Source organism: Trichomycterus rosablanca, chromosome 6 (genome assembly GCF_030014385.1).
Source record: "Trichomycterus rosablanca isolate fTriRos1 chromosome 6, fTriRos1.hap1, whole genome shotgun sequence".
Classification (NCBI taxonomy): Eukaryota; Metazoa; Chordata; class Actinopteri; order Siluriformes; family Trichomycteridae; genus Trichomycterus; species Trichomycterus rosablanca.
Genome location: NC_085993.1, coordinates 28,237,251 through 28,252,391, shown reverse-complemented (window position 1 = coordinate 28,252,391; position 15,141 = coordinate 28,237,251). Strand labels below are relative to the sequence as shown.

Sequence of the window (15,141 nt, the reverse complement as noted above, 5' to 3'; positions counted from 1 at the left end):
AGCCTGTATTTGACTTAAATACTTTCCATAAATAAAATTTAGGTTTCTTTAAAACTGAAACTAAATTGTTTTATACCCATGACAGCTCTTTGCCCATACTCTTGACTTTAGTGACTAAATAATTGAACACATACTTTGCCTAAAAATACAAACAAATCTAAAAATACAAACAAATCTGATAAAACTAATAAAATCTGATTTAGTTTTTTTTGTCATAATTATTACTATTACTTTTAACTAAAATAAAAAAAAAGTTGTTAAAAGCAAGTCTTAAGGTAAAGTAAATCTAAACATCTTTCAGCTATTTGTTCAATTAACATTACTCTATAGCGGTAACAAACCATGACCTTAGACCCCTGACCCCCCCTCCCCAGATTAGTTTACTGTGTCCTCTCTTAAGGGTTTATTGTTTGTTTATTAGGATTGTAAGGTCATGTTTTATATCAGTTCAAGTTTACTATCAAACACAGTCACAGGCAATTTTGTATCTCCAATTTACCTCACTTGCATGGCTTTAGACTGTGGAAGGACACAGAACCATTTAGAAATGGGGAGACCATGCAAACTCCACACAGAAAGGACCTGGACGACTCCACTTGGGAATCAAACCCAGAACCATCTCACTGTAGGTGACAGCACTACCAACTGCATTGCCATCTCTTAAAGTACTAAAAAAAAACTTAAGAAACAAAAACTAACTTGATAGTTCAGCCTTAGAAATGTAACAAGCAAACAGCAAAGAAAGTGTTGACACCTTAACAAAATAGCCCATTTCTCAAGCAAATCATATAATCATATTGTAATGTGGGAGTAGATAGATTGGACAAAGTAAAGATCTGAAGTTTAATAACAACAGCTTTACTGAATATAGCAGAGGGAGCAACACTTCCAATAGGCACAAGTACCGATAAACAAGCCCATAGCAAGCCCAACACAGTACCTGTTCTTCCTAAAACACTTAGACTAACCAAATGCAGTAAAAAACACAGAAACAATAGATGGAGCATAATCCAGCACCACCTTCCCCGCCCCCCAAGGAACTACACACATACTACAAACCTGTGTGCTGCAACAAAGCCTTACTCTACAGCATCATCAAGTACTGACAATAGGTGGAACAAATTGGTCTCTCATTAGACTATTTTTGACACTTGGTCCTCTGTAAATTTATAGCTGGACCATTGATCAATAACATTTTATTGGGGGACAAAATTTTTATTGGGAGACAAAGGGTCTTCTTTAATTGAACAATTCATGTCCCGACACAAATTGAATAGAGAGCAGAGGGCAACCGCCAGGGTCCTCTATGCTCCTAGAAAGGGCCTAAAAATGTTCTAATTTAGATTTATGTACACATAATTTGAGAATCAACATTTAAACAAATACAAATCTAAACCCTTCATTCCTGCCTATATTCAATTTATGTCGCAATGTGAAACTGGAATTTTCACAATGCAGAAAACACTGTAGTGGCACAACTACAAAGTATGCAACTTATAGCAATAGTGTTAAAGCAATTTGCACCAAAATATTTTAAAATTAAATCAAACTTACGCCGCTCAGGTGGCACAGCGGTAAAAACCACATGCTAGCACACCAGAGCTGGGATCTCGAAAACATAGTATTGAGTCTCAGCTCTGTCTGCCGGCTGGACTGAGCAGCCACATGAACCAAGATTGGCCTGTTGTTCATATAGGGGTGGGGTACTGAGCCGGATAGGGACTCTCTCATGACTGATGCAACTATGACCTCTGCTGACTGATTGATGGTGCCTGCACAGAGACGGGGAGAGAGTGTGGATCAGGATGTGTCTCTCTGTACACAGGGCTGGTCTGCAGCTGATCTCGACAGTTGTAGGTGACAAAATGCATACGGCTGCTGCCCACGTGTCGGAGGGGGCATGGGTTAGCTTTGTTCTCCTCAATCAGAGCCAGGGCTGGCATTAGTGGATAGGAAGCATGACAAAATTGGGCAATTGGACACACTAGAACGTCGGTAGAAAAAGGGGAGAAAATGCATAAAAACAAACCAACAAAAATTAAATCAAACTTTAAAGCACAACAGCGTTCAGAGGTTTTTGTTCATCCTCATTGGTATATGCTTTCTCAGATAATGCAATAGCCTTTAATGGCTAAGCTTGTTTAACTAGCACTTGTTTTAACTTATATAGGATTTTTAGGAAACATAGATGAACTGAAATGATCATAGATTCTGGGAGAAGGAGTTTGAAGGGGTATGTGAATCAATAAGAGGTGGGTAGACCAAACAAAACTTTACCCAGAGCAATAAATTCCAATGTCTAAATTGTAGCTAGCAGTGACCATAAGTTAGCAATATTGAATTCCCAAATGAGCTGAACTCGCTCAACTGTGGGAACAGGATGTCCAGTTTCAGTTTCCACCACAGCAGCAGTTTAGACTGATCTGATTTTCTGCACTGCAAAAAAAAAAAAAAAAATCCTCAATTATCCATAGTTATTAAATCCTTTAGCAAACATTCACTACATTCTTGTGCTTTACTGTCACAGAGCTTCACACTGTTTTAAATTTGAAGGATTATGAGAATACAAGTCATCCATTATTTACTCCAGATGTGTCTGCTTGCACTTGTATCCCACCTCCCCATATTCACTCACACAGTGTCTCAAGAGGCCTGCCACCTGGAAGAGTGGAACAGAGCCAGACCAACTGCAGTATGTATCCCATTCCTCTCAGCGACTGTAAGAAAAAGGGAGGGCTGGTTACAGATTACAGCAAAATCTAAACCTCTTGAGAGGGTCAGGAAAAAAGATAAATGTAGCTTAGTGTATCCCAGGATTTTCCCTGTATCCTTAAGACCTTGAGTGGTGGGTAGCTTGCAGGGAAAGTTAAGCTGAACCTCACTGAAAAATGATTGTGAATGTTTTACACTTTGCTTACATTTATGACAGGACTGATAGTTATATACAGGTATTAGACGTGATTCATCAATTTACGTTCAGTTTCACAGGTGCCACTTGGATGGCACAGTGGTTAATCATGCTATCACACCAGAGCTGACATCTCAAAGTTGTAAGTTTTAATCTCAGCTCTGCTACCAGCAGGCCAGGCACCTATACAGACAATGATTGGCTAGTCTGCGGTGGGACTGACAGAGGGGATTCCTCATAACTGCTGCAATTAGGACTTCTGCTGGCTGAACGATAGCGTCTGCACAATGAGACAGAGGATCATGAAGATCAGTGTGTAAGTCTTCTTAGATTATACTGATATGAACTTCACCATATGAATCTACCTCATGCAGGTGAAAAGAAACAGTCGGCTACTGCACACGTCAGAGGAGGCGTGTGTTAGTCATGACCTTTCTTGGTCAGGAGTAGAGGTCAGCAGCAGTAGAGGAAGTGAAATGTGATTAATTTGATACAACTACATTGAGAGGAAAACACTACAAAAAACGACAGGAATTTATTAAAGTGTATTGATTAAATTCACAAAACTTGTGTATTTATTACAATAGTGTCAGAGAACTGTAAGAGAAATGTAAGGCTAAGTAAAAAAGGCCAGATTTGACAACTAATCAAAATAATGAGCTGCTAAAATAATGAATGAATCAACAAGCCCTACTACTTTTTTAGATATCTGACACAAACTTTGTAGATCCTTACCACTGTACTATGTATGCAACACATGTTTAAAATTTTTTTAATATGTATTTTTTTGCCATATATTATTTAATCCCACAGTGCTATTGTTATTCTAATTTTAAAAAGAAAAAAAATCATGTTTTGTTTTTGTCATTGCATAATCTGACAGAGTACAATAATATGTGCAAAATGCTAATTTAAGGCTATAGACCAATAATTCAAATGCTAAATGTAACTAAGTAAAACTTTAACTTTAAACCAAAATTCTGAACTTTTGCTTCATGGTTATTTATACCTATTCAGAGACATCATAAGGATGAAATAGTTTACTTTCAAATAGACACACCATGGCTATGAATTCAAATTCAGAGATTCCATGAGAACATGCATTTTTTGAAAGATGAGTGAAGGGCAAAGCACTAAACTCTAATGCCAAGAATAAAAACAGACTAGGTAACGTCACCATTGTTAGCGCATTATTAGTGCATTAGTTTCCTTATGCAATTCAGAAGCAGAAGCAATTTGTACACATACTCTCTTAGCACACATTGTACAGTTACAAAGTACAGCTATTCTATTTGTGTGTTAATCCTCTTCTTTTATTTAGTTGTCAGTTTATAAAGCATTCTGAATTAGACACATATATTATATAACTTATATATGTTTGTTAGAGTACACTTGTTCTCCCAGCACTGACATTAGGGTGTTTAAAATTTTCAACAAGAAAGCATGGGTGTTGCAGCCATAAATTACGCTAGACCACTACAGCTGGGATCCAGGGTTTAAATCCCCTAGATTGCTGTTGGCCAGTCAGGCATCTACATACAGACTTGATTGGCTATGTCTAGGGGTGAAGGGGAGGGATTCCCAAAGCCCTGCAATGAATTGGTGTGTGTTATTGCATTGTGCCCAGTGATTTTGGGAAAGCCAGATCCACCCCAACCCTGACCAGAATAAAGCCGTTTTAAAACATAAAAATCCAAACAACACCTGAAATTTGTATATTAGCATATTACAAATCCACCACCCAAATAATATCTATTTCCTTGTTCTAGTGGGGCTCCCTTTCCATTAATGACTAGGAAAGAAGTATCTAGAGAAACAGATGGGCTAATTTATTTATTATATGTTTTGTGGTCAGTGTCAAGTGCAGTTAATGAGCCCTGTTGTCATCAACCAGAAAAGAAAAAAATATGCAAAAGATTAATATCAGGTCAAAGTTTGTAAAGTTATAGTGACAATAAAGTTCTACTACTAAAATGAGTGGAAATATAGAAGGTGCATTACATTAAACATTCCTTTTCATTTAAAATTGTTTGGACAATGAGACATCAGATATATCGTCTCCCAAAACCAAAACCATGTTGCTGATCTTAATCTGTGGATAAATCTTATGCCCTTCACACCATGTACCTGTTCTGTCACATGTATCTTTATTTAGCAAAAATGAATTACTACTGTAATTAATAAAAATCTACAGTTGTTCCTCAGTCACAAGCTTTAACAAGTACAAGCATACATCTATTATGCTGTACCCCCTCACTTTAGAGTGAAAATGATTTTTAATCTGACATTTTACAATCACCTCTTTTAGTTATCAACTAATTTGCAATATGTAATGAGACATGCGAAGAAAAAGCTGGTCTATGTCATGAATGAAGCCTTTTCGTGTTTCCTCTGCCTAGCTGTCTGGTCAGTGGGGGCCTTGTTGAACCCAGCATGCAGTGAAGCCATTTGTTCCGAAGAGGCACAATGAAAGGCCTTTTCTAAGTGCCCACTCTGATTTTCTAGCATGGATAAGTGCAGCCTTCGCAGCATCCCAGACTGCCCTATTGTTCAAGCAAAAACACTCAAACAGTTTTAACTCCCTTTGGGAAAAAACAGGGGAAATTCCAGCCAGAGGGGCGAGGGAAGACAACGATTGATTCCCACATACAAAATATGTCAGATAAGAAACTGTAGCCTGCCATGTCAGGAGTTCATCTGCTTTTGTTCAAATATTCTGCAATTTGTAGACTAAATGAGCTTTGTTATTAGGCTCCTGCCACTGCAATTATAATAATAAGGCAATTATTGATTTTGATATTTAGGATTAAAATCAAAAGCAAGATTTCTCATAGAAATGAGCATACCACCCCAGACTCTAGACAGCGGTGAAATTAATAACTGAATTGACTTTACATGAAGTTTAAAGTTGTACTTGTTTTGGTGGCTTTTGGATTGTCCAGCATAGTAAATAATAAAAACATGAAAGAAGCACAAACCATAGCAGTGTACCAGCTAGTTTATGCATCAACTAATCCAATTCTAAATTATAACATGGTTCATAGCCAGTCAGATGTTGCAATAACAAACAATAACAAAATAAACAGTTATTCAAATATTAATTTTTGAACTTTTTCCACACAAGCCAGGTAGGGCTGAACAACATGTTTCATACAATCAATAAAATCATAATTTAAATAAGTATTTTGTGTTTACTTGGGTCAGCTTTGTCTAATGTTAAAAGTACTCTGATAATCTGAAACATGTAAGTGTAACAAATATGCAAAAAATAGAGTAATTTAGGAACCTTTTTTACACAACTGCATTTTCACAAAATATAAATACATTTAAGACAGTATATTCAGTGTACAAAGTCCAACATCTAACAGCATCTTAAGTCTGAGCCCATTTTACATACCAATTTCACAAAGAATGTCCTATCTCTGGTGTGAAGTAAGATTTTACGGATTTTACAGATTGAAAATGTATCCCACATGTATAATTTTAGATGCACCAGTTCATTCAGTTCACAATCTGCCGTGTCAATGCTCAGTTTGACACAAACACATGATGGCCCTCTAGAGAGGAAAACTGCTGAAGAAAGGAAGTATAAAAAATAGTACTAACCCTATTGTGGGAAAATAGCATTAAAAGTAGAGCGTGGCCTTGGACGTTTTCAGCACTGGAACGGAAGTAATGCTCCATTAAGGGAAATTAGGTCATTTCCCTCAGTATGTGTGCCCTACATGATTTACCTACTGCATTTATGTTGTATAGTTTGTTGATTAAAATTATTGTGATTACGGGTGCTCCAATGATTGTAAGAGCCAGTATTATAAAAACAATGTTTAGATACACCTACAACATCAATATATAGCTTTTTGTCAGGCCTCCAGTAGCCCAACCACCAAAAGGGAATGAAATGAGGCAGGAACAACAATCAAAAAATGACAGTATGGATGGCAGTATGTCATCAAGAGAGTACAAGTAACAGGCCCACTTGCCTATAGCTTGGCAGGGGATTACAAAATTATGCCCACATTGGGGGAATAGTGGCGTAGATGTACGAGAGTGCCAGTTCCTTTAATCAGTCTCATTAAGCATTAATTAAGCTGGAGGAGTTACTTAAAATCCCAGCCTCATTGCCAGATATTTGCTTGCTTTTCTGTTTACCTGTCTTTCCCTCTCTCTTTTCTGTCAGCACAAATGTTGGCATTCTTTATTTTCTTTCCAAGAACCCAGACTGCCATGTGACACTATTTTGGCTCTTGCCCTTTTTGCCATCATGGAGAAGCTGTCCTGGATGTGAGCTGCTTCTAAGGGTAGCATGACGGCTACCATGACACACAAATCCATACTGGATGCAAGTAGCATCAGTAGGTTAAGTGGCTGTTCTGCTCTTTCTCTTTGTAGCCGAGTTTTTTCTCTTATCACACTGGTTCACTGGTGACAGTTCTCATTCCACCTCTAACCCCTCCCTGTACTCTCTCTCCAGTTTGGGCTGTGGATCATGGTCTGATTCTTTTCTTAATTTCTTATTACTTTGGCAATTTTGTATTTTGTTATTAGTTACATACTGTTTGTGGAGTTTTAGAGACAGTATTGTTTGACCTTGGTTAGCCACCCTAAAGTTGTGTTTATTTTCTACTTTTTTCTCTGCCCTATTAGATTAGATTACATTAGATTAAGTTTTTCTAAGCAAAACTCTGAGGCATTAACCCAAAAGGCAAATGTACTGGGTGGCATTTATTTAAAATACAGGTTAGTTACACTAATTCTGTGTTTTTTACTTTTTTACTTTTTACCAAATTTCTGCTGCATTGTATAAAGATGTATTGAAGATAAACATAAAGTATTTAGTAACTCTAAAATCACTTGTATAGAAAATCGTATTAAAATAAAACTGGCTTTAGTTAATATGCAGGATTGAGCATTAACAGAAAAAACATTATTAAAATAAAAGTAATCAACCAGTCATAATAAGTGGTTACATAAACTCAGCAGCCACTTTAAACAGCTTCTTATTTTAAGTAATTCACCTTTTTAAAAAAATATTTTAAGTAATTCCATCTAACCACTCAGTCATGTAACAGCAGCACAATGCATACATCTAGACGAAGACACGCCAAAAGCTTCAGTTAATCAGAATTGGTAAAAATGTATCTGTTGATGCATGCTCAATAATCCAGGTACACAATTCCACAAAGTTGAATCAGTTCATCTGGACACAAGTTTGTTGTAGAGATACGTTTCGTCACTCAATCCGAATGACTTGAAGAAGTCATTCGGATTGAGTGACGAAACGTATCTCTACAACAAACTTGTGTCCAGATGAACTGATTCAACTTTGTGGGTAAAAATGTAATATGAGTGACTATGATGGGCTGGATTAAATGTGACAAAAACTGCTAAACTATATCACTTTTTTCATACAGGTCAGTTACTAGAGTTTAAGCAGAATGAAGAGAGGAACAAGCAAAAACATCCAGTAAGCAGCAGTTCTGTGGGTCTAAATGTCTTTTAGATCAGAGATGTAAAAAAAAAGGATGGCTAGTATGGTTTTAGCTAAGGGAAAGGCATTGGTAACTTAAATAATCACTCCTGAACAGTATGATTAGTGTACATTAATGGGCTCCCCAGTTACCAGATCTAAATTCAACAGAGCACCTCTCGAATTAGGTATAAAAAGAGGATTTCGCAGCATGACTGTGCGGACGACAAATCCGCAGCATTTATGTGAAGCAGCTATGTCAACATTGACCAAATATCATAGGAATGTTTTCAGCACTTTGTAAAATCCATGCCACAAATAGTGAAGGCTGTTCTGAATGCAACCCACTATTATATTTTGTGTTATTAGTTTCTAATAAAGTGGCCAGTAAATTATCTAGTGACACATAAATTCAATTGATAGATACAAGTAACACTTAATTCAAATATCTTACATAAATCCAATAACATTTCACGCACAGAGCCTAAACAGAAACAATAATTGTAAGCTAGGTCTTCTTGTTTAACATCAGTACCTGAAAAAATATCTGGCTGAATAGGCACAAATTCTCACAGACATTTGTCAGAGTTTTGCGGTAAGAATTGTCAGAATAGTGGAGGCTGTTACAGCTGCACTACAAAACCAGCCCTATATTAATGCTCATGGTTTTGAAATGTAATGTCAGACAGGCTCATGGTCAGGTGTCATGGACATGCTTTTGTCCATACAGTGTATCTATGGTTAGCTTAGCCTGTTATTAGCTTACAAACATATATGTCATGTCTTAGTCCACATCATGCTGCACTAAATACCCTACTTTCAATACTGTTCATTTCCACCCACAAACACACCAGCAACGAACATCAATATCAATAACATCAATATTTATTTGGCAACTGTAATCACCCATAACACATGTAAAGTCTCTTTGGTAGATCTTACAGCTAACACAGAAACCTCACAGTTAAGCTACCACTGCTTTGAGGAGCAAAATGAAAAAGTTAGGAAAATGTAAAATTAGCAACACGACAAAATGAAGGTGATTTTTACAGAGCTACAAAAAGCCATGCAAGCATGCATAGATTAACCAAGTAAAGAATAGACAGACTGTATGGGTTAGCGTCACACCTCTAGTGAATGTCATCCTGAGCCCTGGCAAAGCATAGGCAGAGCAGAGCAACTATTGATCCTGCAGGAGTTGCAGCTTAATAAACAACACACACCAACAAGTCAGGTGGTACCACTTCTAAATACATCTTGGCTCTTAGATGCATTTAAACTAGCCATTTTACCTTTGTGATTGCCAACAACCAGACATGGCTGTTCAGGGTCTGGTCCCTCAGGGAGGGTGTGGCAGGCCACCGGCAGACCCCTCTCCTGCAAGACCATCCAGCAGCTGTCCAGCAGAACTTCACAGAAGCTGCGGCAGGGCAGCAGAAACACATGAGCCTGATCCGAGGGCTGCTGGCATTCTGGTGTCACCAGGAGGCAAAAAAACCATTCCAACCCATGGTGGCAACCTGACTTCAGCAGCCACACCCACTCATGTAGCAGGGCTACCACATCTTCCACTCTGGTGTGGTTTAGAAAGTTGGGCAAAGAGAAGCCCAGAGAACCCCCAGAAGAGCAAAAAGGCCAATCAGAACCCCTTGACAAGCATCTAGAGGAGTCCAGTGGTACAAAACTGGTTTGGGCAGAGTTGGTATCAAAGGCATTTACTGAACTTAATGCTTTAGTGCTGTTTTCAGTAGCCTCCATTATGTTGGTGGTTGTTGAAGTTCTTTCCAGATTTAAATCCATAGCAAACCCTGAGCTTAACCCTGAAGAACCATCACCCAAGGATGCTTCCCTATCTGAGTCAGAATCTAACCTCTTGACAGAAAACTTGTCATTACCCGTCTTGGTAGGTTCCAGCGTCTTTGGAACTCCTGGTGCCATCTCATCAGAAAGCAAACTGGCATGACTAGTTGGACTCTCCTCCCAGTTCTGCACAGAATTCTTGATCCCTCTGGCAACATTGATTATTTCTTCTCCCACCTCAGATACATCCTCTTTTTTAGGGGTTTCTCCCCTTGTTGAAGTATCATTGTCCACAGTTAGGGTCTTTGTAGGGTTTGAATCAGATTCCCATAACCAGGCATTCAGGGGTGCTGTGCAGAGCACAACCAAGGTGAAGCCCTGCCACAGTCTCATCTCTGACTTTGCACCAGTCCTTGCAAAGTCTTAGTCATTCAAAACCTTCTTTCAGAAGCTCTGCAAAACCTCCAAGTCCACAATGCCAGTGTAAGTCCTGCACTTCCTCCCTCCTCCAAAATGCCAGAATAAGAGAAAGAGGGCAGGGTGAAAAGAGACAAGCCCACTATAATGGGATGTAAACTTTGTTCCCACCCTTTCTGGACCACACCTCCTATTGCAGTGTTAATATGCATCTCACAGTAGGACCAGTGTCTGCAGTGAGAACACAGATGTACTGCTCATGGTGCTACACATTCTCCCAAAGCATTCTTTGGAAGATAATTGTTTTTGTGTTATTTAATCTAAAACATTGTTAAATAACTTTTTAACTCTTAACTGATACCAACTATGTGGCATGCTTATTGCTACACACTGATATATACAGTGGGGGCTATAAGTCAGCGCCCCTTGTGAAAATGCTTGTTTTGTATTTGAATTTTTTCATTAAAATCATTTAATTAGCATTAGAAGAAAAATGTATGTTATAAATTTGAGGTTTTGAGCGGTATCGTGGCTCGGTGGGTAGCACTGTCGCCTCACAGCAAGAAGTTCGATCCCCAGGCGGGGTGATCTGGGTCCTTTTTGTGCATGCTTGCATGTTCTCTCAGTGTCTGCGTGGGTTTCCTCTGGGAGCTCCGGTTTCCTCCCACAGTCCAAAAACATGCTGTCAGGTTAATTGGAGACCTTGAATTACCCTATAGATGAATGGGTGTGTGTACGTGTGTGTATGTGTGTGTATGTGTGACTGCCCTGGCGGCCTGTCCAGTGTGTTACTGTGTGCCTTGCGCCCATTGACCCCCCCCCCCCCCCTTCCCGCGCGACCCTAATTGGATAAGAGGTTCATAATATAAGGGGTTATAATATAAACAATGGTGACAAATGTATGAACTTAAATGAGCTTCTGATGAGATTAAATCCACCTACTCAAAGTCTTCTGAGCATGTGCTGCAATAACAACGATAAGTCTGAAGGAAATCCGACCTTTTGTTTAAAGGAATGTTCATGGCTAATTTCACAAATGTGCTAACTTTCTTTTTGTAGTGCCAAAGCCTTTTAAAGACTAAACTCTAATGATTTGTAATGAAAAGCAAACCAAATGCAATTACGCGTTATGCTTCCTCTCTACTGGTGCTGACCCCTGCCCCGATTGAAGGAGAGCGAACTGACACACGCCCCCTCCGACATGTGTGCAGTAGCCGACTGTATCTTTTCACCTGCACAAAGCAAGTTCATATGTGGATCAGCTTTGTGTACGGAGAGCCACACCCTGATCGCATTAGTCCTCTATTTTATGCAGATGCCATCAATCAGCCAGCAGAGGTCGTAATTGCATCAGTTATGAGGTCCCTATCCGGCTTTTCCCTCCCTGTATAAACAACAACCAAACGTTGTTTATATAACTGCTCAGCCCAGCCGGATGGCAGAGCTGAGTTTTGAACCGATGAGTCTGGTGTTCTAGCGCCCAAGTGGTGGAATGAACTTCCTCTGTCTGTCTGAACATCTGAGTCTCTTGCTGTCTTTAAAAAGCGATTAAAAACCCACCTCTTTACTAAGCACTTAAGCTGACTTGTACTTATTTACTAACATCTTGTTCCATCCTTTTCCATTTCCAAAAAAAAAAAAAAATAAAAAAACACTTTGGTTCTAACAGGTTTTAGCAGATTTGTGTTCTTCGACTGTTGTTTACCTAAAATTGAGAAATGAAATGTTCACTTTGGAAGCACTTCTGTAAGTCGCTCTGGATAAGAGCATCTGCTAAATGCTGAAAATGTAAATGAAAATGTAAATGTGTGCTAGCTTGTTTTACCGCTGCGCCACCTGAGCAGCTAAACAAATGCAAAAAGGTATAGTAAAGTATTATTTTGTTCACTACTATTGTAGAACATCCCTTTGCCTTGGTAACCTCTAATAAGTGATTTTGGTAAGTGCTAACAAGTTTCTGACACCTCTCTTGTTGAATCTTTGTACATTGTTCTTGTCTTTCAATTTTCCCACAGAAGGTATACATTCCTCCTTGAAATGCTTGGTATTTCTGTGAATCCATGACACCAGTCACATGGTCAAGATAACCAGTTCCTGTAGCAGAAAAACATCCTCATATCATCACTAACCCACCTCCCTTTCTTGTGCCATATAAACAGCTGATCCATATGGCCAAATAGTTACAGTTTTGATTCAGTTTACAGTCACCTCACAGAAGTTCCAGTTTTTATTCATCACTTTATAGAACTGTGTCCCACAACTCTGCAGACCTATCCAAATTCCTTTTGGTATATTCCAGCATACCCTACTTGTACTCTTTGGTTAAGTGTGCTGTGTATAGTGTAGTTCAGCCATGAACATCAGTTTTTTTGCATTGTCGTTGATAGAATGGCTAAGGCTTTTAGAAAAAGGCTTTCTCATAGACAGGCAGGTTTGCTGCACCATGACTTCTGGTTTGAATTTATGGAAATATTCTTAAACTCATTGTCTTTCTTGTGAAATAAAATTATCTCCTCAGGTTTGTGACCTTTTTTCACAATTGTTGCAACACACGATAAACACTTAAACCTTTGTGTGGTGTTTATATAACACACCACAGCTGAATCAAATTAAGAGTCATTATTTAGTTACCAATGGTTTCATCATGTTGGAGCCCAACTTTAAGGCATACAGAGTAGCAGTAGGTTTTAAGATCAGCAAAATGATGTAGGGGTCAAATAATTGTGACATTGTGACAGTATTAACAAAATTCTCTAAAACTATTATTCTAAAATACGGCATCAGTCATTTTTGTTCATTTGCTGCATGATTTAACTCATAAAGACTTGATTTACAGCAAAATATATCTCTGCAGAAAAGTTTAGAGGTATAAATCATTTTTACTACTTGGAGGCTTCAGTATTTCAGATTACAACTGTACACACACAAGCACACAAACACACACACTGTGCACTTTATTAGGTACACCTATCTGTTATGTACATAAATAATTATTTTTTAAGCTACACGTACCATACAGCTGAACTCTTTGGGTATACAATTTCTGAGTGTAGCCCATCGGTTGCTCTGTACACTTTGCCCCACCCCCACTCCCCATTTATTAAAAACGATACCCAAAGGATCCCCACTGAACAGATGTTATTTGAGTTGTGTACTATTCTCAATTCTGTAATAACACAAACATGGTAATGACATGGTAGTATGTGTTGTCCAGGCATAATTGTAGCAGGTGCACCGAAGTTTTTTTTTTTTCATATAGAGTGGATGTTTGGCTTTTTCTTTGTATAATACAGTTTTAGGTCGCATTTCTTGATGTAGCGCGGACTATGTTAAGTGACAGCCCATGTGACCATATTTATCACAGTACAGTGATGGTTTCTCATGCATTGCCATCTGAGAGCTCAAAGGTTATGCATATTCAACAGTCATTTCCGGCTTTGCCCTACATGGACTAAGATTTCTCCGGATTCTCTGAATCTTTTCATAGTGTTATGAACAGTAGATGGTAAAAGATTAAATTATTTGCAATCTTGCATTGAGAAATGTTCATTTTAAACTAATTGGCAGTTCTCTCCTGAAGTCTGGATCACAGTGGTGAGCCACAAACCATCGTTGCTTGTAAAGACTGATCCTTTGGTAGACCCAATCCTCTTTATATACCCAATCATAATTCCCTCACCCGTTACCAATTCACCTGTTTATTGTTAAAAAGCTGTAACTTGAATAATGTATTATCTTTTTACTCTAATTTTGCCTCTGTCTGGAGTGTGTTGCAGGCATCAAATTCTAAATGTTTTTATGTTTACAAACTATATATATTTACATATGTAGTAAAATACTTCATTGCACATTAGATACAACAGGTTGAATAATCACATGTTGTCATGGTGCAAAAATGCAAAAGTGAGTACAGGCCTAACTCCCATCACTCTCCTGGGAATGGAGATATAGTAGCTCAAGCTGCAACTGGCTGCTACAGTCATCAGTGACATTACTCTACATAAATTATTATGAAACAGGGATTTACACCAACCAGACTAGACCATCTATATATCTACTTCTAACTTGATTATATTGGATCTAGGGTATTCCCAGCTAGCACTAGTAACATTTATTTAATAAATGTAAAACACATCAGGGTGACAACAAAATGTGTTTAATCATAGATTTAAAATTAACAATTAGCAAAATTTCTTTTTGGAAAAGAAAAAGAAATGTCAGGTATCATATTGGTCTTTTTGGTCTGTTACATAACAAGAATGATTTTCCACTGGTTTTTCTGGCATACCAAGTCACATTGACTAATTGTCAATGGTTGAAATTGTGCTATGTAGATGTAAGATGCCCATAAACTAAAGACTGTAACACCAGGAAAATACTGTAAAAAATGTATGTATGTCAGTGTACACATCATAGTTCAACAAATAATGGCTAATGTAAATTATTCTGTTTAGACTGATAGCATGCATGTCAGAATCTTCCTACTAAATTAGGGCAGGTTTTGGAAGAGAACCAGGCATCCCTTTTTGTTTTGTTTGTTTTTTAA

The 15,141-nt window shown here is 38.1% G+C and overlaps 1 protein-coding gene across 5 annotated transcripts in view; it reads right to left on the bottom strand.

Annotated features, from left to right (window-relative positions):
- col18a1b (collagen type XVIII alpha 1 chain b) overlaps positions 1-10,675 on the bottom strand; it is a 71,790-nt gene extending 61,115 nt beyond the window's left edge. For 3 of the 5 annotated variants that reach the window (XM_062997641.1, XM_062997643.1, XM_062997642.1), the window contains exon 1: positions 10,274-10,675. In XM_062997641.1, the coding sequence (XP_062853711.1) occupies positions 10,274-10,571 (298 nt within the window). In that variant the 5' untranslated portion in view covers positions 10,572-10,675. Of the gene's footprint in view, positions 1-9,670; positions 9,908-10,273 lie in introns of those variants that run through there. The other 2 variants (XM_062997644.1, XM_062997645.1) reach the window with 1 other exon arrangement.
- Between the last annotated feature and the right edge of the window lie 4,466 nt (positions 10,676-15,141).